Genomic DNA, 25,526 nt, shown 5'->3' on the forward strand with positions numbered 1-25,526 from the left:
GATCAACACAGAGCTGCAGACACTGCGCTCCCTGCTGCCCATCTCTACGCAGGAGAAGGAGCGGCTCTCCTACCTCCACACCATGGCCCTGGTGTGCCTCCAGCTTCGAGGGGCTCACCTCTTCCCTCCAGGTACCCGTGGGCACCGCTGTTCCTTTCCCATGGGCGCAGTTCTGCTTTGCATAAGGCACACTGCTCCTGTCCTCTTTCAAAATAGTGCCTCACGCTGTGCTCCCCCTGCAGCCTCAGCTCCTCCCTCAGGACCAGTCCTTGCAGTGGAGCTGCTCTCCTTGCTGCCAGGGTTTCTGCTTGTGCTCACAGCTGGCGGCAAGCTGGTCTACATCTCCGAGAACGTGTCTCAGATCCTGGGACTCTCCATGGTAAGGGCCAGTGAGTGTGGATTTGCAGTCAGTTCCCCTTTGCCCATTGTGTGTGGCATGCTGTCCCTGGGGGAGGCTCTCGTGCAGTGTCAGAGGGTTATGAGGTTGCGGTGTGCTAGCACACGGCCTGCTGGGGCAGGGAGCCTGCCATGACAGTTCCTTCTATCAGGTGGAGCTTCTTGCCCAGGGAGACACCATCTTTGACATCCTGGATGTGCGAGCTCGGGAGGATGTGTACAAGAAGCTCCTCCTCGCCCAGGAGCAGCCAGGCAGGGGTAAGGCTGGGGGGAACAGAAGCACAGTGTGTTCACATCTCTAGGCTGGGATCTCATAGATGCTGCCTTACTCTGGCTCTCCATGGCTGCAGTCAGACCCAGCAGGATGCCAGTGAGGGTGCTGAGGAGTCACAATCTGCTCTCCCTGCAGAAATCACCTTTGTCAGTGAGATGCGCACATCCAAGGCCTTCCGGCTGCAGCATGGGGGAAATCGGGCCGTGGCAGTGCGTGGGCACTTCATGGCCCCACGCTGGCCGGCTTCCCCCTCCACCACAGCCTTCCTGGCCCTCTGCACACCAGTTGCACAGCTGGATGCAGATCATGACACCAGTTCTCAGGATAACCTATTTCAGAGCACACATGCCCTGGACATGAGGTTTATGGATGTCACAGAGAGGTGAGGGTACCAGCTGGTATTCTACGACAGCCAGGATCACCTCCCTTCATGAAGCCTGGGTGTGGGCTGCAGGCTGGACTCCACTTCTCTTGTCCTCCCCAGTGCTATCTACCACCTCGGCTACCTCAGGGAGGAATTGATTGGCCAGTCATGGTACAGCCTCATGCACCCTGAGGACACTGATGCAGCAGCCGCTCAGCACAGGGCTGCGGGTGAGTATTAGGCCCACACTCTTCCACTACTCTCATCTTGAAAACCTGGCTCCCTAGGACAGCCAAAACAAAGTAAATGGAGTCCCGCTTCCTGCAAAAATCTTGAAGCAGAGGGATAGTTTTATGCCCCACACAATGACCACATGGGTTTGCAAGCTCACAGAGCAGACAAGCCCCCTTGAGCCCCACCAAAGCCTGCCCCAGCAGCGGGGCCAGCCGTCCGCTGACACTGCCGCTTTCCCACAGCGCTGAGTGCCGGGGCCGCGGTGGGGCCCGTAGTGCTGCGTGTGCTCCGCAGGGACCGCACCTGGGCCTGGCTCTGCGTGTCGGCACGGCGCGGGGGCCGCTGCATCACCTGCACCAGCCGCAGCCTCAGGTGAGGGTTCAGGGAGGGAAGATGCCGGGACGCAGAGGGGTCCCCACGGGCCGCCCCTCACCGCCGCATCCCGCACCGCAGGGAGGAGGAGGCGGCCTACTTGCGCGCCCAGCAGCAGGGCCTGCCGCCTCTCTGCCCGGCCCCAGCACCGCCGCCGCCAGCCGCCTCCCCGCAGGAAGAGGGGCTCATCCTGCTGGCCGCACAGCTCCGTGCCCTGGCGGACAGCCTCTCCCCGCCCGCCGCCCGCACCGAGGCCTGCTCCTACAGGCAGACGCAGCCGGACGCCGCGCTGGCGCTGGCCTGTCTTCTAGGCGACGCGCTGGAAGCTTCCGGGTCGCGCACGGCGCATGCGCCATTCTTCCACCAATAAACGCCCGTTCTGCACTCCTGTCTGCGCATGCGCTGTTTCTCCGCGTCGGGGCGGCCATGGGGCGCGCGGGGCGGTGCGGGAAGGACGGGGAGCGGATGGGCTCGGCGCCGGGAGATGGTGAGGCGGCGGGAGGTGAGGCCGTGGGGCTTATCGCCGCGTCCGGTGGGGTGGGAGCCTGTGCTGCTCGGAGGAGTTCGGCGACAAGCCGCTCGGCTCGTGTGCGCGTCGCTCTCTCCTCCAGATCAGTCCGAACTGTCGTTGGAAGAACGGCTGAGGATGCAGAGCGCGGGCGGAACGGGAGCGTGCCGGCAGCTGACCGCTGGGAGCAAGGCAGCGAGGCGTGGCAAAGCCCCGGGGAAGCCGCAGCTGAACAAAAAGGGGTAAAGGTGTTCGCTGTGCGCTTTCTGTAGTCCATTGTCGGCGGCTCCTCGTGCTGTTGCTTTGGAGGTGGCGTAGATCTCCTCTGATATTCTGTACAACAGCTCTCTTTGCTGCAATGTTTTATTTGGGAGAGATGTGTCAGTGTTCCTGAGCTCTCGGTGCTGTGCCGTGCTCAAATCCCCTGTTATCCAGTGTTTAAAGCAGTACTCGGTTCCCCTGTGCTCTTTGCATTAAGGTGCATCTATCCCTGAAGCACGGTATGTATCCCCTTTGAGCTGTGACGAGGAGTGTTCTATTTGCTCCTTCTCAGCCCTGCTGTTGTCTGAACCTCTTGCTGCTTCTCAGCACTTTCTGCCCATCTCCCATCGCTGCAGTTGTAGGGTCTGATTGTTTGGGATCTCATTCATCCCTTTGCAGTGATCTGTTCATCTGTTGGTGTACCTTTCTTTCCCCTCTGCAGTACTTGCGGACGCAGACTCTCTCCCGTTATCAGCACTCTTTCCACTTCCAGTTTATGTACTCCACAGGTGCTATTAACATGGTGTCTGTGAAACGAATTCAATAGAACAAAACCTATCCATTTTTTAGCAGTCCTCCATGGGCCTACTCCACTCACAGCTGTCAAACCATTACCCTTTATGTGCAGTAGTTTGCGCTTTTCAGTCCTCAGAGTCACATCCAAACGATTTGAACAGGTTTCCTCTGTTACCCTGGCGTTCCCTAACCTATTTCTGAATGCATCCTTCCTCTGCTTTAAGCAGATGACCAGAATAATGTTTCTGCTTTACCTTCTACCCAATAGTCTGGGGGATTTTTGTACTGTGCTGTCTTCACACAGCATCTCTATTTCTGCTATGCTATTTGCATAATTCTGCTTTTATTACTTAATTTCCCTAATCCTCCAAGCGCTGCTCTGCTGTATCCCAGATGCTGTTTCTCTCATGGTTTTTATTATGGAATTGAACTTGTTTTATTAAAACCACTTCAAGGAAATCCCTGGGAGCTCGGCTGTTTTCAGTAGTGGTTTGTAAAGCTGACTTGAGGGTTGCACAGGGGGGCAGCCTCACTGAAAATAAGCTGAACGCTGCTTTAAGTGGGATTTGGAGAACTGATGTATTGCTGTGAGGTTTATGCTCCTAGCCCCAGCACTGCTGTATTGCTGAATGTAGGTGTACTGTTGGGGTTTGGTGATTTGCACGTCTTTTTTTGTTTCTGATAACTTACCTGGTGTAGTGATAAATCACAGGATGCAGCATCCAGTATGGGGAGAGTTCTGTCCTGTCACCTTACACCACTTTGCTTTTATACCTGAAGCATCACACTCTCAAAGCTTGTGTTGCAAGAAGGACTCATTCCCTTAATTCCTTTCCACCGTGGGTCCTGGTTCAGTGTGAGTTCCCCTTTGGACTAGGTACTTTAAGCTGTATGGCCCTTATTCCTGGGGTCTGGCTTCTCCTTTACCTGAGTTATGATCTTGATCACAGTAGAACTGATGTGCTTTTGTGACCACCTTCCCACCTTTAGGCTCACCACTCACTTAAGAGTGCATGAGCTGGGCTAGGAATAGAAGAGGGTTGTTACGTGGTGTTTGAAAACATGGATGGAGAGGAATAAGTGAGTATTTACTGATACATCCTGTACAGTGGTAGGCTTTCACTTGATACAATGATGTTTTGATGCTTTGGAGATAGACTAAAGCACACAGTAGAATTATTTTAGCCACACTGTTATAGATGAGTTGGCTGTAGTGGCCACTTGTGGCTCTTAATACCTACTGTCTCCGCAAAGTTTGGTGTTTTGGCACTGTGTGTTAATGTTCCCCAGAGGGTCTGTCTGACCTTCTGAGGTGTTACTTTATGCTCTCTTTCAATTACATTTTTCCCTCTTCTAGGCCAGTGGAGATGTCTGCCAAGAAACCTGTGCCTTTTCTGCGGCAAGTTGTCTCTGTTACAAAGAAGGTGGGTGCTCCTTCTCTCCACTTCAGGTGCTGACTTTGTTTAGAGGTGTTGAGTGGCACAGATGTGATGGTAGTGCTGTGGAAAGTGGTGAAGGCTGTTTGTGGAGGATAGGTCTTGGATAGCAGCCTGCTGAAGACAGGTGGTGGTAGCATGTCTCTGGGGAGAGCAGGAGGTGGGGTGCAGGCGTGGCTGCTTTGACCTTAACTTGATCCTTGGAGAATAAGCAGGATATTAACTGAGTAATCCTGGCTCTGGCTCTTACATCTGCCTTCAGGTCCACAGAGACCCTCGATTTGATGACCTGTCTGGAGAGTATAACCCTGAAATATTTATGAAGACATACAGCTTCCTGGACACCATCAAGAAGCAGGAGAAGGAGGTAATGCCTCGTGCCTGTCCTTGGCCAGAAGAAACTTGCTCGGCAGGGGCAGCCCCCGCAAAAGCCTTTAGCGGTGGAGCTGGCAGGCAGGCAGTGATGCAGCTTTCTGCTCTCATCTCCAGATGGTTCAGAAGCAGCTGAAAAAATGCCGGAATGTGGAACAGAAGGAGAAACTGCAGCAGCTCCTGAACCGCATGGTGAGTTCGGTGCAGCATCCCCTCTATTAGGCGGTGTGCTAATGGAGAGGATGCGTGACCTGAGGTCTGCCTAGACACTTGCTGACGTGGCCATCCATTCGGTATAGACACAGCAAGAACAGGCACAGAAAAAACAGCAAAAACGGAGGGAAAGAGAGCTGACTTTGAAGAGACAACAACGGGAGCTGGCCAAGCAGGGAAAGAAACCCTTCTTCCTAAAGAAGTGTAAGTACACAGTGAGAACATGTTGCAGGAAGACCTGGAGGAGGGTAGTGCTGACAGCACTGCAAGCTCTGCAAATGAGCTGTCCATAATAGCTTGGAGCTGTGGAGGGATTGTGGTGCTGGCACTGAAGTGACAAGCCAGGTCTGGAGCCCAGCAGGAGGAAGCAGGAAGGTGTGCTGAGATAATTCAGGCTTGGATCTAAAACCTTGTTCCTCTCTCCTTCACAGCTGATAAGAGGAAATTGGAGCTAGCAGAGAAATATGCAGAGCTAAAGAGGAGTGGAAAGCTGGAGAGCTTCCTGAACAAGAAAAGGAAGAGGAATGCTGTCAAAGATAAGCGCCGTTTGCCTTCACAGAAGAACTTGTGACTGCTGCACAAGCATGGTGTTACCTGGAGAGGTAGTGCTGGGATTGACTCTGGCCAGGCCTGGAAGATGACAGCTTCTCCTCTCACTCCCTGCCTTCCACTGTACAGTGGTGCTGTTATTCAGCAAAGTCTGAATGGAAAAAAAAATGTGCTCTCAGTAGCTGAAAAGACCCCTGCACTTGTGTTTTACATCAAACCTGGGTGGTGACAAGTCTGTCGTGCAGATGCCTGTGGTGCTGATCAGTTTCTGTCCCTGCACCTTCCCTTCCTATGGGTCAGAAAGACCAAGCTGTGCCCTGCACTGCTGGCTTTTCTCCAGGTCTTACAGGGTCCCAGTGAAGTGGAGAAGGGCATCAGGTGTGAGGGCAATGATCCAATCTGTTCAGAGCAAGGCCAGTACTGCACTCAGATGAGGTTGCTCAGAGCTTTTTTTGTATGGGTCTGCAAATGTATGGGGTCAGAAGGTGTTGCTACTCTGGACTCCCTGATTCACTGCTTCAGGTTTTCATAGGTTCATAAGGTTCATAAGGTTGGAAAGGACCTACAAGATCATCTAGTCCAACCATCCTCCTATCACTATCCCTACCCAACTACTAAATCAAATCCCTTAGCACCTCATCTAAACGCTTCTTGAACAGCGCTAGGGACGGTGCCTTTTCCTTTCTCCTCCAGGAATCCTGCCTGGAGGTAGGATCTGTGATCACTGTCTTGTTCTCAGTGAAGTGCCTTGCTCTGTCTTGTTAGAAACCTTGTAGTACATCTGGAGATGAGAGGAAGGAGTGCTCCTAGGTCTCTTTGAAGCCTTCACTTCCTGAGACTCAGCCCTCACCTCCCAGTACAGTTCTCCAGCCCCTGGGAACTGTCACACCCTCAACTGCAGAGAGCCCAGAGAACCAACATCTGAGAGTCCAGCTGGGAGGAGTGTCCAATTGTAGTCTGCCAGGGCTGAGAAAATGAGGGGGATTAGCATCCCTCTGTGCAGGTGTACCCTGGTGGAGTAACCCATGGTGTGACAGGCCTCCCTTGCAGCCAGGGTGCACAGCTAACTGTATTCAGGCACTGCTGCCCAGGATCCCTCCAGCAGGGCTGTGCCCATCTCTGCTGGTGTTTCTAGGTAACGTTGATTCACTATAAAATAAATACCTGCTTTCCTTTATTCCCAGTGTTAATGCTGTTAGAAGTAAAGCTGTTTGCTGTGGTTTGAACCTGCAGGATGTGCTTCATTCTGACATTACAGCTGAGCACCACCTCTGTTATTTCTCCTCGCTTCTAATGACCCTTGACTCCAGAGGCTGCACCACTGCAGAAGTGATGTGGATGTGATGCAGGTGCAATGAGCCAGACCCTGGTCAGCAGGGCAGATCACCCCTGGCAAACCCACACACAGCTCTGCTGCTGCAGGTGGCAGCTGGTGCGTGAGGCCTGGGAAAAGGTTTTGCAATGAAGAGAAAATGGAAGATGAGCAACTCTGTCATGCCTGGCTGAGGGTGTTACTGAAGCATCTGCCTCTGCTGCAGTTCCTGGGGGGTGATGAGAGCTCTGTGCTGCTAACAGATTTTAGTGTGACTGGGCAAAGGCAGCAGAAGCAGTATGTGCCAGCTTGGTTAGGGACACCATGGAGCTCCTCAGCTGCCTTTAACCTGCACATGGTTCATTGCTCTGTGCTGAGCCTTGCCTCTTCTTCCTCTCCTGATTGTGTGACTTGGAAGGCAGAGCCTGCTGCATCCTTAAGCCTTCAGAGAGTTTCCTTGGAAGCAATGTGACAGCGCCAAAACACAAAGCTATCGTGGCCCCTTAAGGCATTAGCTTGCTTTTTTACACTATTTTTAATCAAAAATGGAACAAGTCTCTTCTTGTAAAGGTACAGGGGAATTATTTGGTAAGAAGGCATGGTCTTGGGTCCACATGGGAGCTGCTGCTGCCAAGGCCTTGCCAAGGGGCTGTATGGAAGTGGCATTCCCAGGTTTGTGTGTCCCCATCCTCAGTTGCTGGTAGAGCTTGCCCAGCAAGGAGCAATCCTAGTGCAGTGCCAAAATGGAAAACTTCTTAGCTGGGACACAAACTTCTTGTCCAGCACATGGAAGGTGAGGAGCAAATTTTCTGGCCTGTCTCTTCCTGCCTGCTCCTGGCTTTCTTCCATCCAAAGAGGAAACCCTAGGGCACAGTCCAAGCACAGCCAGCATCAGCGTGGCACTGAGCTTTGGGGCAGGCTGCAGTGTGACAGCACTGGCTGGTGAGGGATACCACTTTGTCTACAGCCAGTGAAGCATGTCTTTCCCGTGGCCTTGGGGGACTGCCTTAGGTAATTTGGCTTGTGTTTCTAACGCTGTCCTGGCAGGCTGTCTGCCAGGTCCAGTGCCCCACAGGCAGGTTGTGGGGAGCACCTAATGTGGGCCTGCCTAGGGAGGGCAGCGAGGGGGCATGGCTCGCATCAGTGGCTGCAGGGACAGGCAGCAACAGCACCAGGCATCGGTGGTGAGCTGAGATGCTCTCAGCAGGTGTGGGTGGCCACTCAATGAGATCTCCTGTTTCCCTCTAGAGAAGTGGGGGACATCTGGACGTGCTAGGTCAGGGAACACAGACACAAGCAGAGCTCAGGTTGTTTATTGCAAAGAGGGAGATACGAAAAGGTCAGTTACCCCAAAGGTCAGTTACCCTCTTCGAGCCCCCACCGAGCCTGCGGCTGTCTGAGAGGGACAAGAGGAGGGGGGAGCCGGATCCTCACTCCCACCAGCACAGGCAGCTGCCTGGGGCAAGACACTGAGGTGGAGCAGGTGACATCTCTGCTAAGCCCCTGGCTTGAGCTGGAGGGCTGTGGTCCTGCACTGCTCGGCTGCCCCACCGCTGTGTTGCCCCTGGGGACTGGAGCAGCCTTGCTCAAGGAGGAAGGAAGCAGGGTCAGTCCCTGCTGTCCAGAGGCAGGGGGCTTGGTGACCCTCCTGCTGTTTTGTGGGGATGGCCAAGAGTGGCGGTGCCCAGCTGTGGTTGCCACTGGCACGTCACGTGTTGTCCTGTGCCAGCTCCTCAGGGCAGGCAGGCTGGTCCCGAGACTTCTGCAGCCCTGGGGAGGGCTGGAGCTGGCAGCTGTGCTGTGGGGCAGGGCCCGGCCCTGGTGGCGAGTGGTGCCGGTGCCGCTGGTACTGCACAAACATGCAGACCTTCAGCCCGATGGCCAGCATGTTCTTGCCCATGAAGATGCTGGAGACACGGGAGTCCCTGAAGAATAGCATGTTGCTGCCTCGGATGAAGATGGTGGTGATGTTGACGGTGAGCATGCTCAGCATGGGGTACAGCATCATGCGGTGCGGCATAATGCCAATCCCCTGCATGCTAATCTCGCACAGGGAGACACAAGGGAGGACCAGGAGCAAGATGTAGCAGTAGAAGAACATGATGCCCTCAGCCCAGAGTGGCAGCCCCTTCTTCTGAGGCTCCCACAGGTTGGCCTGAATGTCCAGCACATCCAGCATGTCCACGATGACCCAGAAGAGGCGGTTGCGAAGATCTTCTTTCTTCTTGAACGTCCTGACATACTCCATGTGTTCCGTGGCCACCAGCAGCACGTAGAGGGCTGGGATGCAGATGGAGAGCAGCAAGGTCAGCGCTTTGCGAGCCATGAGATCTAGGCTCTTCCGGTCAGCTTTATAGTTCTGGTAGACAAAGTAAACCTTGATCTCCAGAACGAAGACGTAGAGGAACCAGAGGATCATGGCATAACCTCGCTTGGCTGTCTTTACCTCTGCCCCAACCCAGATGGCCACATAGCGGAGCACCAGCAAGAAGCACACGTCGCCCACTGCCACCATGACGCAGATGCCCAGCTTCCTGGAGCCCTGGCTCTGCTCCACCAGGTAGGCATCCATGAGGATGAGGCTGCTCATGATGAGTACAGTTGAGAGGCACACGTGGGGCTTGCTGATGGGTGGTGGGGGAACCATTCTGCATGGAGGAACAGGTAGGACCATCAGGGAGTTGTTGGGCTTCCCCATCCCTACTCTTATCCCATCTCCTCACCACAGATGGCCAAAAGTAGGGGTGGCACGTCATAAACTCTTCTCATAGCTTATCTGATGGGTTCTGGCCAGGCTCTGTCCTTACAAAACATGCTGCCAGGGAAAGCTGCGAGAGCCCAAGGCCAAGCAAACAAACTGCTTCCCCCTGCACTGCAGGAACCTCTGCTCCTATGCTGCATGTAGGGGAACTGGATGGCCTTTGAATACTTAGGATGTACTGCACTGGCTGATCTCTGCCATTGTGAGGGGTGCATGCCTTACTTTCCTGGCCATTCCCAGACAGTGGCAGTGGTTATGTTCTTTCCTGCTAGGCACTCAAGGCCACGTCTATACTTTTATCCCAGCCAGGTCCACAATGTAGCAATCAGACCCTCTATCTCTTTCATCTCTATTTTCATGCACAGCAGTGGGAGAAAGATGAGTTTGAGCACGGCTGTCCTGGGGGTCGGGGTGGGGTAGGAGGAAAGAGATCAGCCCAGCTCCTTCAGTTTCTTTCAGCCCTGTGACTCACAAGAGCTTTGCTTACTGCTCCCTGGCAGCAAACAACAGAGCAAAGAAAAACAGCTCTGGGACATAAGGAGCTCTGCAAGAGGCCCTGGATTTCAGCTTGATGCTCGGCTTTCCTATGTGGGCTCAGAGCAAAGCCCCACAAGCGCCCACCTGCCTCAGCTGGCACAGGTGCTGCTGGGTTCCCTCCCGGCGCCCAGCACAGCTGCGGGCAGCTGCTGCCAGAGCTAGAGGGAGCAGAGAGCTGGGGCCCAGCTTGGCTCGGCTCGGCAGCTGCTCTGGATGGGAGCCAGTCCCCCCCCCACCCCCCCGGCTGAGATAGAGGCCGATGCTCTCCCCCTCGCAGCACGGCGCTGAGCCGGCTCCCCGACGCTGGGGCCGCGCAGGGGCTCGCTCCGCCCTCCTCGCGCCCTGGGACCCGCGGCCGCACCGACACCGAGCGCCGCGCCCGCCGCCGTTACCTGGGGGTGCCCGGGCACGCGAAAGCCCCGAATCCCGCATGTCCCGAGCCTTCGGCCGTGCGGACGGACGGGCGGCAGCAGGACAGCGGCGACGAGGAGGGCAGCTGCTCCGAGCCGGGCCGCGAGGCGGGCCGCAGGGACGGCCGGGGAGAGGCGGCGGGGCTCCGCGTCCGTCGCTCGCCGTCTGCTCGCAGCATCGCCCGGGGATACACGGCGCGGTGCCCGCGCGCCGGGAACGGGAGCGCTCTGCACGGAGCCGCGGAACGGCGGCGCGGAGCTCCCCGACGGGACCGCGCTTCCCGCGGGCGGCTCCACGGGGTTGGGCGGCGGAGGCGGCAGAGGGGCTCCGGTGACGGCCCCGGGCCCGGCGCGGCATCGCCCGGCGGCGTCTCTGCGGCGGCGACGTTTGGCCCCTCCCGGCCGGGCGGGCGGGGACTGCGGCGGCCCCCGCCTCGGCGGCACGGCAGCGGAGCGGGGCGGCGAGAGGCTGCGCTCGTCCCGGGGTCAGCTCCGTGCCAGCGCCCGGGCTGAGCCCTCACTTGGTTGGGATTGTCCTCGCTCTCCGGGGAATGTTTCCCAGTACATTTCCACTCCGCCTTGGCAGCGCTCGTTGTAAATAGGCATGGTTCTGGAAGATGGGAAGGTGCTCGGCTCTGGAAGTGGGATCAGAGCACGAGCAGCCACGACCTGTTAGGGAAAGGGTCTGTGGGCCCCTTCCAACTTAGTTGATAGAGCAATGCAAGACATGTAGAAGCCAATGCAGAAGCAAAGCCCCCCTTGCAGGGTCTCCATCCATGAGGTGCCCGCAGAGGTAGCATGCAGCAGAGGCAAGGGAGAGGTGCTCCAGGCAGTTTTCAAGCACTGGGGCTGTGGACAAGATGATTCATCTCTGGTCTGCAGTCATAAAGCCCCTGAGTCTTCACTGGAAGCTAGGACAGGAGGTGACAACGTTCGCGTGGGAAGCAGTAAAGAGCTGCTTTAACGAAGCACATAAAAATAAGCAACCAGAGCAAGAGTAGATACGCATGTGCTTCATTAAAACACGATGCTGGATCCGAGCACCACATCTCACTGTGGTGGCTGTGATCAGAGACAAAATAAGAAGAAAGCTAAGAAGGGTACAGTGGGGATCCTGGGCAGATGGATTCTCCTTGGTTGCCTGCTGGCTGCAGGCAGAAAGCATCCTCTGCTCAGCCTTGTGCTGCACCACTGCTAGCGCCGGAGCATCCCACTTGCACAGAGATCACAACGTGAAGGCTGTGAGGGAAGAGCCAGAGAAATCCACCTGTCACACTGAGCATCCTTGAAGAAGAGGAGGAAAAGGGGAAAGATTGCCACCAGGGAGCTGCAGACAGAGTCTGCAGTGGGAGCTTCAGCTGCCCCAAAAGCCTCATGGCCCCCAGGGCCTGGCCATAAGGCAGAAGCTGGGTGTGATGGGCACACTCTAGGAAGGCAATTACCAAAATACCCACCCCGGTAACAGCTGAGAGGAGGATAACAGAGTACAGAAGCAATGGTGACAAGGCCCTCTGGGCATGAGCTCAGCCTCTGAGAAATTGGTGCATTAGTTTAAACATAGCCATGCACCGTGCGCCTGATGGGCCATGGAGTGGGTGATGCTAATCCTGCTGGCAGTGGCTCAGGGGAAATTGTGGAAAACAGAGTGGTGGCAGGCCCGAGGTGTGAAGCTGTAGCAGCTTGCTGGCACACCTCAGTGTGTGCATGGGTGCCACGTAGCTGGTAACACATGCAGTTCCAGTGGCCTCAGCTAAAAAAGAAGGTTGCAAATGGAGGCTTGAGGCTTCAGCGCATGCATCCTGAAGGTCCTGTAGGCGAGGGGAGGGCTCATCCCTGCACCCGACGTGGATGTGGTGGCAGAACAGGGACCCTCAGTCCAAGCTCTGCTGCTGTGACACGATCCCCAGGCCAGGATGCTGATGTGGGTGCAAGGAGGGAGGCTGCTTGTGCCACAGCCACTGGGTGTCAGTACAGACCCACAGAGACTGCTCAGCACTAAGCCACCCCACCTCCCCACCCCGGGCCTGTCATGAGGTGGCAGGGGAGCAGTCGGCCTGTCCCACCTAGGCCCAGAGGTCCATCTGTCCCTCCTCAGACCACAGCACAATACAGGCTGAAAGGTGCTTCTCCAGCTAAAAGCACAGTGGTTTGAGAGGTGCTGTGATCTTGAGCTCCTGTTGTATCTTGCTGCCTCTGAATCTCATCCAGGGGTCAAGGGTTCATGGCTCTTGGAGGTGTCCAGGAATGGCTCTGCTTAGGAAAAGTGCTAGCCCAAAAGGGTCAGATGCCCTGTGTAGGACTGGCCATTGTGGCAGCACTGCGTGGTGTCTTGTCTGCTGGGAACAATGATGCTGGCCTGCCACAAGGTCTCTTTAACAGTCCTGAAGTGCTGGGGAGGAGCTGGTGGGCATAGTCCAGTTGGATAGAAGTAAGGTGTGAAAAAGGAGGAAGTGTTTTGTTTTGTTTTCCAGAGGCTTGTTTCTAGCTGAGTGCCAAGATGCCAAAGAGGGCTCCTTGGCTGCTTTCCCTCTAGGATGAAGGAAATCTCAGCACACAGCAAGGTCTCAAGAGAAGGTGGAGAAGCTGCTAAATGCATACCAGGCTGTGCTTAAACCATAACACAACCAGGTTCTGGCACTTACAATGAAAAACATAGGAAAAATGTGACCCCAAAGACGGGGGAAAGCCAGTGTGCATGGAAGAACGCATTTCTGGACAGCTCAACTTGTAGGCACGAGCTCAGTGTAACGTGAAAGGAGAAAATGAAGAGCAGTCTGCATAGCTGAATAAGCAAGGCACTTTCAGTAAACAGGCTGAGAACGAATGCATAAATTAATCTCTAGAAAAGCCAGAAGACTGAAGAAACCACGTGAGCTGCAGTATGGATGGAAGTGCTAAGGGAATAAGCCAGAGAAACCCACCTCCATCCCGCTGAACAGGGGGGAGCTGCAAGGAAAAGGGCGAAGCCTGGCAGCGAGAAACTACACGTGGTGGCTGCAAGGGAGGAAGGCAAGCTGTGGGCTGGGGACCACGCAGAGTGCTCTGACAGCTATGAGAGACCATTGTAGGGTGGCACAGCAGGGAGGTGGCTGGAGGTGATGGGTGGCCTGACGGAGCTGCAGGACTTGCTGGCACTTGGGAGCTGTCGATTTAGCAGGCTGCCATGGTCTGAGCAGAGAGATGCAAAACTCCTCATGGAGTCCACGTGGATAGGTGGGGATGGCAACTGAGACAGAGGGCAAAAGTCAGCTGCGTGGGAGCCCCTGCAAGGGGACAAAGACCTAGTGGGGTCCTCAGGAGCAATCAACTGCTTGTGGAGATAGGTAGTGGTGGTACCCAACTGGGATCAAGCCATGGTGGATGGAGATGCTGAGGTGAGGCCACCGCATGGCTCCTGCCACAGACTCTTCACGTCCAGCTGCAGAGCAGCACGCCTCATCCAACTGCATTTCCACAGAAGCCCCTGTGAAGGTCCCTTAGCTCTTGGAGAGCCAGTGTTGTTGGTGATGCAGGGAAAAGCCGTCTGTGCACTGATGCCACTCAGAGGGAGGGAAGGCTGTGAAGCAGCTGCTGGGAAAGCACTGATCCCTGGGCTGCCCGTCGGGTGCAGAGATGGGCTGGGGAAGGGAGACAGAAAAGCTGGACGACGGCACCAATTGATCCTGTGGTCAGACTGGAAGCTGACGTGACTATCTGTGTACTACTGCGATGCCGGAGGCTTAACTGCAGAACAAAAGCCAGATTTACGAGTGCAAGTAAGAAGATCCAGGAGCCTAACTGAACGTTGGCACACGCGGAAGCGAGCCTGAGCTCCTCGAGGATAAAAGAGAACGCCAGCGCTGGGCTCCAGACCTACAGCGGTGCACGGCCCCGGCTGGGGGCCGCAGCCCAGGCCCCGTTGCCACGGCAACCCCGCCAACCGGCCGCGCGCCCGGCCGCGCCCCTTGGCGGGCTCGCGCAGGCAGCCTTAGTTAGAGGGGCTGCCGCGCGTTAAAGGGCTCGCGGCCACGCCCCCCCCTCTTCCGGCAGCGTCGTTCCCATTGGCCGAGCCCTCCCCAGGCGCCGAGCCCTTTGCCCTTTTGATTGGCTACTTCCCGCCGCGGCCTCCCCCCTCGCCGTTCCGATTGGCCAGCGGCGGCCGAAGCTCCCTCCCAGGGCCTCTCCCTTTCCCCCTCTCCCATTGGTAGTCCTCCCGCCGCAAGGCCGCGCCCCTCCGGCCGCGCTCCGATTGGCCGCGGGCCCGCCCGCCGCCGCTCTGCCGCCCTCCGGTTGGCGCTGCGGGGCCGCCGCGTTCCGCCCCGCTCCGCGGGCGCGCGCCGAGGCGGAGGCCGGCGCTGAGGGGTCGGCCCCAGCGCCACCGGCGGCAGCGGGATGGCGGCGGCGACGACGGTCGGCGCGTTGGGCTCGGGCCCCGCCGCGGGGCCCCCAGCGGCGGGCGGAGGGGCGACGGCGGCGGCCGCGGCGGCAGCGATGGCGGTGGCCGGCCCCGGGCCGGTGCCGGTGCCTATGAACCTCTTCGCGACGTGGGAAATCGACCGCTCGGCGCCCAGCTGCGTGCCCAGGTGAGCCGCGCCGGGCTCGCCGCCGGCGGATGCGGGGCATGGAACGGCACCGGAGACGGCCTCCCCTCTCCCTGGGGCTCCGGAGCCGGGCTCCCGCTGCAGGCCGCGGGGGGGAGGCCGAGGGGCTCGGCGGCGTCACCGAGGGCCGCTCCGTGGCGGAGCCCGGCGCCGAGGGACGGGGGGAAGGGGGGGGGGAGAAGCACTTCGATCCATCCGGGTGCGATGCACGCGAGGGGCGTATTCCGGCGCCGCACAAAGAGGGAAGAAGTCACGGTGGCCGCGGGGTGTGAGAGCAGCAGCTCTGCCTCGGAGGAGGGCTCCGGGAAGCGCCCCGAGCCGCGATGGCCCGCGGTGCTGCTGCCCGGGCTCGGCCGTTTGCCGCACGTGTCGGCCGAGCGGCATTGTCCGGCCGTGGGCAGGGCGCTCCCCGAGGGCAGGCGGTGAGCGCGTCGGCTTCCCGCAGAAAGGAGTTGCAGGTGCGGAGCGGTGAGTTGAAGCACGTGGACGCGTGGTCTTCACGAGCGCCGGGGAGAGGAGGAGCAGTGCTGGGCGAGTGGAGCGGCTGGGAATGGCTGGGCTGCGTTTCGCAGTGGGTCGTGTGGGTGGTGGGGATGCTGGGTGTGTTCTTGGTGCCAAAGTTGGAAAGAGCCGCTCTTGGGGGGATGGAGAGGCACGCCTCTTGGCGAGGATCGCTCTGTCAGCACGGTGCCTCAGTTGCTGTGAGGAGCAGTAGTTTGGAGGAAACTTCTGTGAAATCATTCTGGAGTGACATCTCTGGAACGGCTCAAAGTGCAACACTTGTTGGCATGGGTTCAAAGAAGGGCTAAGAGAATGGCATGGGTCTGGAGAATGAGGTACACGAGGAGCACTGAGGACCCTGGGTTTGCTCAGCACAGAGGAGCTGAGTTAATGCCTGATGGCGGCTGCAGCTCCTCACAGGGAGCGGAGGGCAGCGTGGAACTCTGTTCTCTGTGGCAGCAACAAGGCCCGAGGGAACAACATGGATCTGCATCAGGGAAGGGGCAGCTGGGGGTGAGGGAAAGGCTGTGCCCCAGAGGGTGGTGGGCATGGCACGGGCTGCCCAGGGCAGTGGGCACAGCCCTGATGCCAGAGTGCTGCGACACCACTCTCAGACTGGGGGTGCTGTGTGGGGCCCAGAGTTGGACTCGATGAACCTCGTGGGTCCTTTCTAACTTGGGATATTCCCTGTTTCTGTGATTCCGTGGGAAGTAATTGATGGAAGCTGGCTCCCTTCAGAGGCCTCAGCTTCAGCATGGTGTGGAAGCAGTGCCTGTGGAACCAGCAGTCTGTGGAGAAGTCCCATCGGGCTCTGTGAGCAGTGTGGGGCTGCTGCTGCTGTGTTTCCTTGTGGTCTGTGGCCTAAGCTGAGTGAGGGGGTTGTAGGGGAGCCCCTGCTATGTGGGTGGCTGTGAAACAGAAGGCAGACCCAGCCCCGCATCTGAACTGGCTTAATAGTGACTCTGTGTGCTGTGCTCAGTGATGGCTCACCCATGTTTTTACTCTCTGGTCTGCTTGTGTAATGCATTAGTTTTGATGTAATGTTCTTCCAGGCAGAAAACTCCACTGTGCTGTCCCATTGCCCAGCACAGGCAGTTTCTGGTCTGTACAGTGCTTTGGGAGTGGTAGTGGTGGGAAAACAATATCCATTCAAGGGTAATAATCCTTCTCCCTTGGGCTTTTCTGTCTATTATGCATGAGTAGTCTTGATTTTCCCAGCCCTGCGTGTATCTAGGCAAAGGAGAACTTGGTGCTGATTTTTATGCTGCACGATGCTCTTTGCTGTTTTTCTAGACTGGATATAAGTTGTTGCTGTTGCTGGGCTCCCTCCTGGGTGTTTCATTTCCACAGTTGCCTCTGGATCAGCCTTTGTGGGGCTGTGCTGTTCAGCTGTTAATGTGGGACTGTCGATGGGTTGCTTCCAAGCCTTGAGGATTTCAGGGAGGCAGTCTGGGCTGGTAGGGGTTGGCACCATCAAGTGTAGGGCTGGATGTACCAAAATTGCTCAGTGCTGTGTTTGTGAGGCTTGTGATGCATTGTAGGAGGATCTTGGTTCCATAAGGTGAACCGCGGGATGTAATGGAAATCTTTTCTGCTGTATCTGAAATATGCCACTGAACAAAGCCACTGTTTAGTTGGGTTTTAATCTGGGAACTGCCTTGCACACCAAGCAGGGGTGTATCAGTCTTTCTTGTACCACTGAAGGGCTGTAGCAGGTTTTTGCTATACACAAAGTACAAGGAATGAGCCAAGGCTTTGCCAAAGTTAAATGCCTGTCTGCATCAAAGCCACATCTTACTGTGCTTTCATTGTTTCACGTGGTGATCAGGTGATCATTTGGGGGAAAAAAAAGGGTGTGAAAAGACTTTGTAAAATGTAAAGATGCTTTGGGGCTCATTCTTTCCAAGTAGTGGTTAATAGGACTGCTGCTCTCCCTTTTACCCCCTTTCAAATCTGAGAGGCCATAAATGCCAGTTCCTAGGGAATTAGTAAGCTCGATAAGACTGCTTGTTGGTGTTCGTTCTTGCTCCTTTTCCGTGACACAGCTGTTGTGTTCAGTGTTATGTGGATGTTGTTTCAGTGATAAGTCATCGCTTTTCTAATGGAAGGTAAGAGCTACAAGTCTTGTTATGACTAATGCATTATCGTTGTCGAGCTCAGATTGCAAAGGCAGATTCTACCTGTGCTGACTGTGCTGTGAATGGTGCTAGGAGAGCACCCGTAGGTTGCATTTAGTCCAGAATACATTGTAGCTTGCTGCAAGGCGTGAGCTCAACCCAGCCACCCTCACAGCGTGCTCAGATAGGTAGAAAAGCCTGGACCTGATGAAGTGCGTGGATTTGGAGAAGCAGTGGCTTGGCTTGATCATGTGAGACGTGTTTCAGAAGATGCTCCGAATTCTCTTTCATTAAAACCTGCAAATGCACATTTTGGAAAGTTATGGCTTGATGAGTGTTGTCTTGGCAGGACTGCGATCTCTGCCAGTACAAATGTGGATTCCCCATCGGTTCAGGCTCTGATGATCTTTACAAGTGCTGAGAGCCACATGTCCTCACCTGCATGGCCTCGAGGTCCTGCTGGACACCGTGTAGTGAAAGGAGGGTGTGTTTCCTGCATGCTCATGACCACTGGCTTCTCTTTGCCCAAAGCGTAGAGGCCTCGCTGCCAGCCTTGCTGTTCCTTTAGGGAACAATCTTAAGCTGGAATAACAAGCATTTGCCTGTGATGTTCTTGGGCAGTTTCCTGGGTAAATGGAGGATTTCCATGGTGAACTTGCAGCCTCAGGGAAAGCTGCTGTCTGGGTAAGTTAGAGAACTACACCCCTGGGAGCAGTAAGTGGTTCCGGATCACTCCATACAAAGGCAGTAGGATGCCAGGGCAGCGTGGCTCTGGGCAGGGAGTGCTTGGGAGAGGCCACGGTTCCGTGTAAGGAAGCAGTCTCTTATAACTGGCGCTGTTTGCCATGTTTGAATTACGATTTCCTCTTAGTCCTATATAGAAAACAAAATGTTCTAAACGTCCGTCTGATTGCTTATTATTCTTAATATTGTGGATTTGGCTGCGAGCCTGCAAATATGTCTGAAATGCTGTCCACTGTCTGTCGCTGCCTGTGCCTTGTCCGTCACTGAGCACGCTTGGGATTTCTCCTCTGTGCTGTGCTTCCCTTCTGAGTGTATGCTAATTGGGCTGTTGCCTGCTATTTCATCTTTCTGCTCATTAGTGGAGCCCGGGATGAGCATCCCCTGCCAGGATGATTGATTGGGGGGTGGCGTGTGCGTGTGTGCGTGCTCCTTTCACAATAATAATCTTGCCTTTCCTGAAGGCTTCATGTTATTTGAAATATCTGCCGTGCTGCCTCTCAGCCTTGCTCTCCAGGGTTTCATTGACCAGGCTGCTTTAGCGCTGTTATCTGGTTGCTCATCAGATACGTTGCGTTGTGTTCCTATTGTGCTGGTACGCTCCGAGCACTCGTTCCGCTTCCTCTGGCATATTGAGGTATCTGTGATCACTAGCAGCTACACAGTACACACACCCTCCTCCTCCAAAATGGAGATCCCCCTTCTCCCTGGGATCTGTGGGGTGCTTTGGTTGTTCCTTTGCGGTGTGGGATGATCCTAGATGAGACAGAGCATGTGTCTCCTGTCAACTTGAGAAGTCATTTCCCAAAAAGAGCCAGAGGTGAAAAACATTTTCAGCACAGGATCTGCCTGTGCCTTCGGGATGGCAGACAACTTAGGTGAGATTGCTTTTGTTTCCCAAGCCTCTGAGGTCTGGCTCTGGAATGAGGAGGTGGCTTCGTTGGGATGCCTCCGTCCTCTCGCTGTGGACCCGAAGGGGAGATGCAGCCTTTCAGGTACATCCTCACATCACAGCCGTGGTTCTGGAGATCGCTCCCTGCTCTGCAGTGTGATTCATCCTCTGTGCACACAGCCCAAAATTACATGGCGTTTTCTTTCAGGCCTGTTGCAATGCAATCACTGTTATGATTTGTTGCCCATTGTTATCTCTCAGGAGTTTTCTGTTCCTCCTGACTCATGATCTAACCCAACGTGGGAATCTGCTCAGTAAATGCAAACTTCTGTTGCGTTCTAGTTTTCCTGGGTCCTCTTTATTGTCCTCTTCATGCTGATTTTTTACACTTTCACTGCATACCCTTCTTACCACGTTTCCTGTTCCACAGTGTGAGCACATCCATAGCTGCCTGTACAAAAAACACCCAGGCTGCGTACTCCTCTGCATATTTAAGCTGGTTTTCTGTGTGTATGATAACTACATTCTCTTCATTACAGGCAGTTTGGGATAATGGCTGAACTCACAGCTTGCGTTTCATTTTCCAAAATGCTAGCTGTTGTGCACCAAGGGGACTTGAGGACCTTAGAGGAACCGCAGGCAAGTGTGAGGAGCTGTGGGGCATTGTAAGGGCCACAAAGAGATGTCCAGGGAGATGCACGGTCAGCTAAGGCCCTCCTCCTGTGCCTACCATCACCTGGAGCCATGCATCCTATCTGCAGAAGTGGATGTCACAGGCACAGATGGGGTTGGCACTTCTACCAGAGCAGTGGCCATGCATGGCCACAATCACTGGCTTGGGGCTCTTCTCCAGCAGTGATCACGTTCATCCAAAATGCTTCCTTGTTAATTCTGCTGCCTGATTTTCAGTAGAGCTTCAAGTAGTGTCTCTGAATCCGTATTATTTAGATCATCGTTTGTAGGTGTACATTACTAATATGTTTTTATAATGGCTCCCTTTCATTTGCTCTGCATTTTTTCTGCATTCCTTTAGTTATCTTCTAGTAGCCTGTTGTTTTGTGTTTGTTCTTTTTTTCCCCACCTTATTTATGCAACTACCTTCATCTCACTGCTCCTTTCTCTCAAAAGCCCTGCATGTTCCTGCTGATAACTGTGGCACTGCTCTCACAATTTCTTGCTTCAGTAGTCCCTGGTTCCGTTCTGTTTTCCAGGTTGTTGGCTTGTATTCTCAATTTAGGGACTGCTACATGTGAAGTTCTGTTGCCCACACCTTATTATTGTTTAGCTTTTATTTTTCCTTTTTTTTTTTTCTGGTATTTTTAGGATGATTTTTAGTAGCCGTGAGGTTTGCTTTCAGACTTTTCCCTTGCACCTCTGTTGAAAGGTACTTGTTACTGCGTCTTAAGCGCAAGCATACCTTTTTCCTCCTGTGGACAGGGCTGCAAGTGTTGCTTTTGTAATCACTTGCTTCTTGGTGGTGGTTAATTCATTGGCACATTTTATTTTAGCCTGGAGACACTGCGAGCAAAGTGTTCAGCAACAGACACTGTGATGGGCTGCTCGTGCTCTAGCTGCATTTGCACCCTGCTCTCAGCTCAGCTGGCAGTGCAGCACCTTTTCCTAAAAGTCTTGGGCTTGGGGACAGCAGTTCTGCAGACAGAAAGGTTCAAAACTTGTTCCTTTTGCAAAAAAAATCTGTGATTTTTAGTCATGCAAATGTTACTGTCACTTATTGTAGCTGGGCTGCATCAAGCTTCCACTTTTTTCTCTCTTGTCCCGGGTCTGCGTTTGGGCAGACCCCAACCAAGCAGATGGAATTTGGAAGTAATGTCCCCTTTTTGTCTCCTGTAAGAAAACAATGGAAAAGCTGCTGTGATGTCTGATTGTTCAGTGAGCTCTTCCTAATGCTTCTTGGGAGGCTGTTATGCAGCAGCAATGGATTTTGTCATGTGCTTTTTGTTAACCAAGTTACTTAGTTGAAATGGAGCAGGAAGATGACCTTGCTGTTGGACCCTGAAGTGAGGCTTGGATACAGATCCTGGTTCTGAGGCTGCTTGTTCTTTTTGCAATTGAAATAACCCTTTCTCTGTCTGAAGCCATCACTGTGACTCACGTTCCTGCTCTCCCCGCTTTGTTCCCAGCTGCTCGTTGCAGTGTTGCTGTTTCTTTGCTTATACTAGGGTGACTGGAGCTGGAGTGTAAAGCAGAAGCAGTCTGGAGGTGTGACAGTGTTACTCGATAACTACCATCATGCAACAGTGTGCCAGCACTCGTGAAGAGAGGGATCTGTGCTTCTTGGGAAGAATAGGGCCTTGCGGGTTCCTCTGGCTGCCTGCCCTGGGCCCCGTGGGCTGCGAGCCCTCGCATCCACCTCAAAGGACCGTAGGGAGTCTGGAGGAAGGTTTGGAAGCACTGTGTGGGCTTCCCGCTGAGATTTTAAGCTCTATTTATGCCGAGGAAAGACTCTGCTCATGGTAGGGGCAATTAATGTCTGCACAGCGCGCAGTGGAGCATGAGGGAGGCTAATGGCAATGTGCGCGGTATGCGGTGTGCTCTGGGGCAGGCTGTCTGGGCACATCGCAGGGCTTCCTCAGGAGATGCCTCTTGACAATGTGCTTATTATCTGGAAATCAGCGTGTGTGACAGGAGGCGCCGGGAGGCTGCGGCACTGCCCGGTGCCCTGGTGTGGTGGATGCTGCCTGATGCGCTGCAATGAAGCGCTGCCTGCTCCGCAGGGGCTGTGCTCCAGGCTCTGGATAGGCACGGCAAAGGGGAAGAAGAGGTGAAGTGATTCATCCAACAGCTAAGAAGTAGCAGAGAACAGGGATTAAATTTCCCTTCTCTGCCTGAAGAAGATCTTAACTCTAAATTGCTTCCTTCTGTAAAAGCAGTAGCAGAGCCTGGGGGACACTGTTATGTCACTGCAGCTCTCCTGTGCACGTGGCACGGCAGGAGGGTTTGCTCTGCTTTGCCCTCAATTAATTTTCCTTTTTTTCTTTCCAGACCCCAACTGTTTGGGTGTTGTCAATAAGGGCAAATGAGTCTTAGCCTCACATAGGAAACTACTAAAAGCTATCTGGCCTTGAGCACCTCCAGCGTGCATCCACGCAACTTATCTGAAGCTGAAGAAAGGGAGAAGGCAGCCTGCAAGGAGTTGATACAACTGCAGGAAAGGGGGTGGGAGGCAGCGTTGTATTTTCAGGCTAAGCTGTTTCATGCCTAGCAGTAGTTTAAGCAGAATTTGAGTGGATTTTTTTTTTCCCCCGGTGATGCATCTGTGTGGGTATTTAATGTGAAAGGATGCGGAGTGATGGGAGAACAGTTCCAAGGCACCCGGTTTCATTCATCCTTTGTGCAGCAAAGTGCTTTCGCTTCCTGCACGTAGAGGTAGAGGCGCCTGCAAGCCAGCAGGGTGAGAAATGTCAGCTCTGTGTGCAAGGCAGAGCAGGCAGCCCTGGGCACTGTTTTTAGGCAGCCACGGTGAGGGCTTTAATTGCCTTTCCCCCTTGCCTGCCGAGAGGAGGGAAAGGAAATCTCTTAACCTTATTAATGATTGTGAATACAGTAAGCAATCCCATTACCACCATCCTTTAATCCTGACACCCCAATTAGAAGTCTTGGTTTTGTACCCCTGCGGGCAGGGATGTGGTGTCTTTTGAAGGATGTCACTCTGTGCCTTGGTCGCTGCCTGGAGGAGCTGGTAGGTGTGGGGCTTCACACCCAGCACCTGCAGGTTGTCCAAGGAGTGTGAGAGCTGCTGGTCCCAAGGTGCTGGCTTCTCTTGTTGAGACCTGAACAATTCTTCACAGATCTAAGCGGCCTTTTGGAAGATGTTGGGACATTTTAAGTAGATCCTGATTGTTTCGTCCTCTTGAGAGGAAGTATCTTGAAAAACATGTTCCAAAATGCTCTTCTGCCACTGTGGTCGTGATTATTTCTCCTCTCTGTAGACAGCAGAGCTGTGAGATCTGGAAAAGACACGGCTGTAGACTGTGGTAGCATGTGCCTGTGGCAAGGAGCAGCACTTAATGGGTGAGATGCAGAAAAGCAGAAGTCGTTGGGAGTGGGATGACAGAAGCGGCCAACGTCTACCCACAGCAGACAGAGCAGTTAGATAGTGGCCCTCAGAAGATCTTGTTTCCTCTTCTGAAACATGATGAGGCACTTGTGGCCCATCTTGACAGCAGTGGCAGCACTCCTGTTGACATGAATATGAATAGACTTGGGGTCCCAAGTGACAAAAGATTAATAACTCTGCTTAATTACAACCTACTTTTTTCCTAATACTGTGAATGTAAATGACTTTTCAAGGAGAGCTGGCTGCAGGATGTGCACGGTGTTAGAACTCTTTGGAAGAAGGCAACGCTAAGTAGATCAAGGTTTAAAATCCAGGGTAGCTTTGATCAAGCTGTCTGATCTAGTAAATAGTGAGAGGAGCTCCATGAGCGACCAGCCTGGATGCTTTTCTGTGTAACCTCCTGCAAGGAACCTGCCTTAGCAGGAGGCTGGGCTTGATGATTTTCAGAGGTCCCTTCCAATCCCTATGATTCTGTAGTGCAGCTGTTGTGATTTCATGCCAAACAGGCTCTCTCTGGAGTTGAGAAGCACTCAGTGTTGTCCACTGGGTACAGCCTCAGCTGTCCAGATGGAGCCATGTCTACAGAGCATCCTCCTTGGGATAGCTGGCAGCGCTGTGGGAGGTCATAAAGGGGAATGTGGCGTTCATGTGTTGTTTTGCCAGCAGTAGTTATTTGATGGTACAGATAAAGCATGCGAGGTTTTAGAATTAAATTCCCTTCCAACGCAGAAATCAATTCAGTTCAGTGCAGAGCAAACCCTGCTGACAGCACTCTAGGAGGAGCCCGGGTTGTCAATAATGCAGATGAATTGATGTCTGATGTGATATCTTTGGCTGAGCAATAGGGTGAAGACCGAGATGGAGTCTCTCAGCAGCAGCAAGTAGAACAATGAACACTGAAAAAAGGAGTTGAGAGCTCATCTCACGCTTGAAAGCAGACTTTCAAGCAGTTTCTTTCCTTGTTTTGCAATAGTAATTCTTCCCACAAGATGTGTGGTGCGTGTTCTGCAGAGCATCTGTTGCTCTTCAGGGGTGTAACTGAAACAGGTGTGTGCTCACACACATGCACACACACAGAAGACAAAGCAGCCTTCCTGTTTGGTGCTGGATAAAATTGGTTTGGAGGGAGTGTGATTTATTCCTAGTGACCTTGTTCTTGTGCACCGACAGGCTGTGGTGTCTGGGAGGAGAAGCTACCAAACAAACTGCTCACTGAGTCAGTCTGTGGACCGCATCACTAGGCAGCTGGTAGGGACTGGGTAGTAAAGCAATCAGTGAGTGAGAAAGGAGGTAGTGGGATGTTTTCCAGCCTTGAAAGTCTGTAAGATGTTGGCTCTGACCTCTGTGGCCTTTTCAGAAAGTCTTCTGTTGCACTTAAAGCTGCGTGTATGCAGCCACTGCCTGCTGTAGATCCAACAATGATGGTTTTAACGTGCTCCCTGAACATTTACAGCCTGAAACACAAAGGTGTGCTGCTTATGCTGATTTTTCACTACATTAATAATAAATTGTCCATGTGCAGGATGAACACACAGGAGATTCACCTATGCTGAATGCTTCCTTACCTGCTGTGCTTTGGGGAGTGGAGCTCATGAGCCCTCTTGCAATAAAAATGCAAGCCCGTGGTGAGTGCCCTCTAAATATATCTACTCAAGCGTGGCTTCTTTTTTCTTCTCTCATGGAGGGATGTTAGGGCCTAGAAAAACATCTTGCTTTTCCATGTGGGCACACCTGAAAACAAAAGCATTCTGAGTTGCTGGGGGCTCATGGGGCAGCTCTCTTTCCCACCCACCTTTCTCTCCCATCCTCTCTGTAGTTGATATGTGCTTTCTGTTGTGTTGCCAGTGGGAGGTTTCCTTTAAAGCTTTGTGATTCTTAACACAGACTTTGCCTTCTTTTTGCTTTCCCTGCTGAGGTATGCTTTGGGGGAATGTCATCCTCTGAATGTCAAGCCTAGTAGTGCTTCTGTCCTTGAGAGTAATGATGATTTGAAGTCATGTGCAGCGTTTGCTCAGAAGAAAGGTGTCCAGAACGATCAGGAATTTTCCATCAGGACAAGCTGTGTATTTCCCAGGGATTGCAGCTTATAGATGAAAGGGATG

At 54.0% G+C, this 25,526-nt stretch overlaps 3 protein-coding genes across 6 annotated transcripts in view; 2 read left to right on the top strand and 1 right to left on the bottom strand.

Annotated features, from left to right (window-relative positions):
- Positions 1-2,070: 2,070 nt before the first annotated feature.
- RRP36 (ribosomal RNA processing 36) lies at positions 2,071-5,549 on the top strand. The gene is made up of 7 exons (XM_065739505.1): positions 2,071-2,142; positions 2,252-2,390; positions 4,283-4,349; positions 4,624-4,728; positions 4,851-4,925; positions 5,033-5,150; positions 5,378-5,549. The coding sequence occupies exons 1-7, from the start codon at positions 2,106-2,108 to the stop codon at positions 5,515-5,517; spliced, it is 681 nt and encodes a 226-aa protein (XP_065595577.1). The 5' UTR covers positions 2,071-2,105; the 3' UTR covers positions 5,518-5,549.
- Positions 5,550-8,115: 2,566 nt separating this feature from the next.
- Positions 8,116-10,694, bottom strand: LOC136050476 (transmembrane protein 121-like). Its single transcript, XM_065739383.1, has 2 exons — positions 10,498-10,694; positions 8,116-9,455 (listed from the first exon to the last, which is right to left on the bottom strand). Exons 1-2 carry the CDS (start codon positions 10,692-10,694, stop codon positions 8,516-8,518), a joined length of 1,137 nt encoding a protein of 378 aa, XP_065595455.1. The 3' UTR covers positions 8,116-8,515.
- A 4,192-nt stretch (positions 10,695-14,886) lies between these two features.
- Positions 14,887-25,526, top strand: part of LOC136050568 (phosphofurin acidic cluster sorting protein 1-like) — a 41,759-nt gene continuing 31,119 nt past the window's right edge. For 3 of the 4 annotated variants that reach the window (XM_065739509.1, XM_065739510.1, XM_065739511.1), the window contains exon 1: positions 14,962-15,077. In XM_065739509.1, the coding sequence (XP_065595581.1) occupies positions 14,986-15,077 (92 nt within the window). In that variant the 5' untranslated portion in view covers positions 14,962-14,985. Of the gene's footprint in view, positions 15,078-25,526 lie in introns of all 4 variants that reach the window. The other variant, XM_065739513.1, reaches the window with a different exon arrangement.

This window comes from Cyrtonyx montezumae, unplaced genomic scaffold (genome assembly GCF_038088225.1).
Source record: "Cyrtonyx montezumae isolate F1298 unplaced genomic scaffold, pur_monq_1.0 scaffold_24, whole genome shotgun sequence".
NCBI lineage: Eukaryota > Metazoa > Chordata > Aves > Galliformes > Odontophoridae > Cyrtonyx > Cyrtonyx montezumae.

Coding starts and splice junctions, on each gene's coding strand:
- RRP36 (XM_065739505.1), top strand. CDS start 2,106: ATGGGCTCGGCGCCGGGAGATGGTGAGGCGGCGGGAG. Junction 2,391..4,282: donor CCGCAGCTGAACAAAAAGGG/GTAAAGGTGTTC, acceptor TCCCTCTTCTAG/GCCAGTGGAGATGTCTGCCA. Junction 4,926..5,032: donor AGCAGCTCCTGAACCGCATG/GTGAGTTCGGTG, acceptor CATTCGGTATAG/ACACAGCAAGAACAGGCACA.
- LOC136050476 (XM_065739383.1), bottom strand. CDS start 10,694: ATGCTGCGAGCAGACGGCGAGCGACGGACGCGGAGCCCCGCCGCCTCT. Junction 9,456..10,497: donor GCGTGCCCGGGCACCCCCAG/GTAACGGCGGCG, acceptor TCCTCCATGCAG/AATGGTTCCCCCACCACCCA.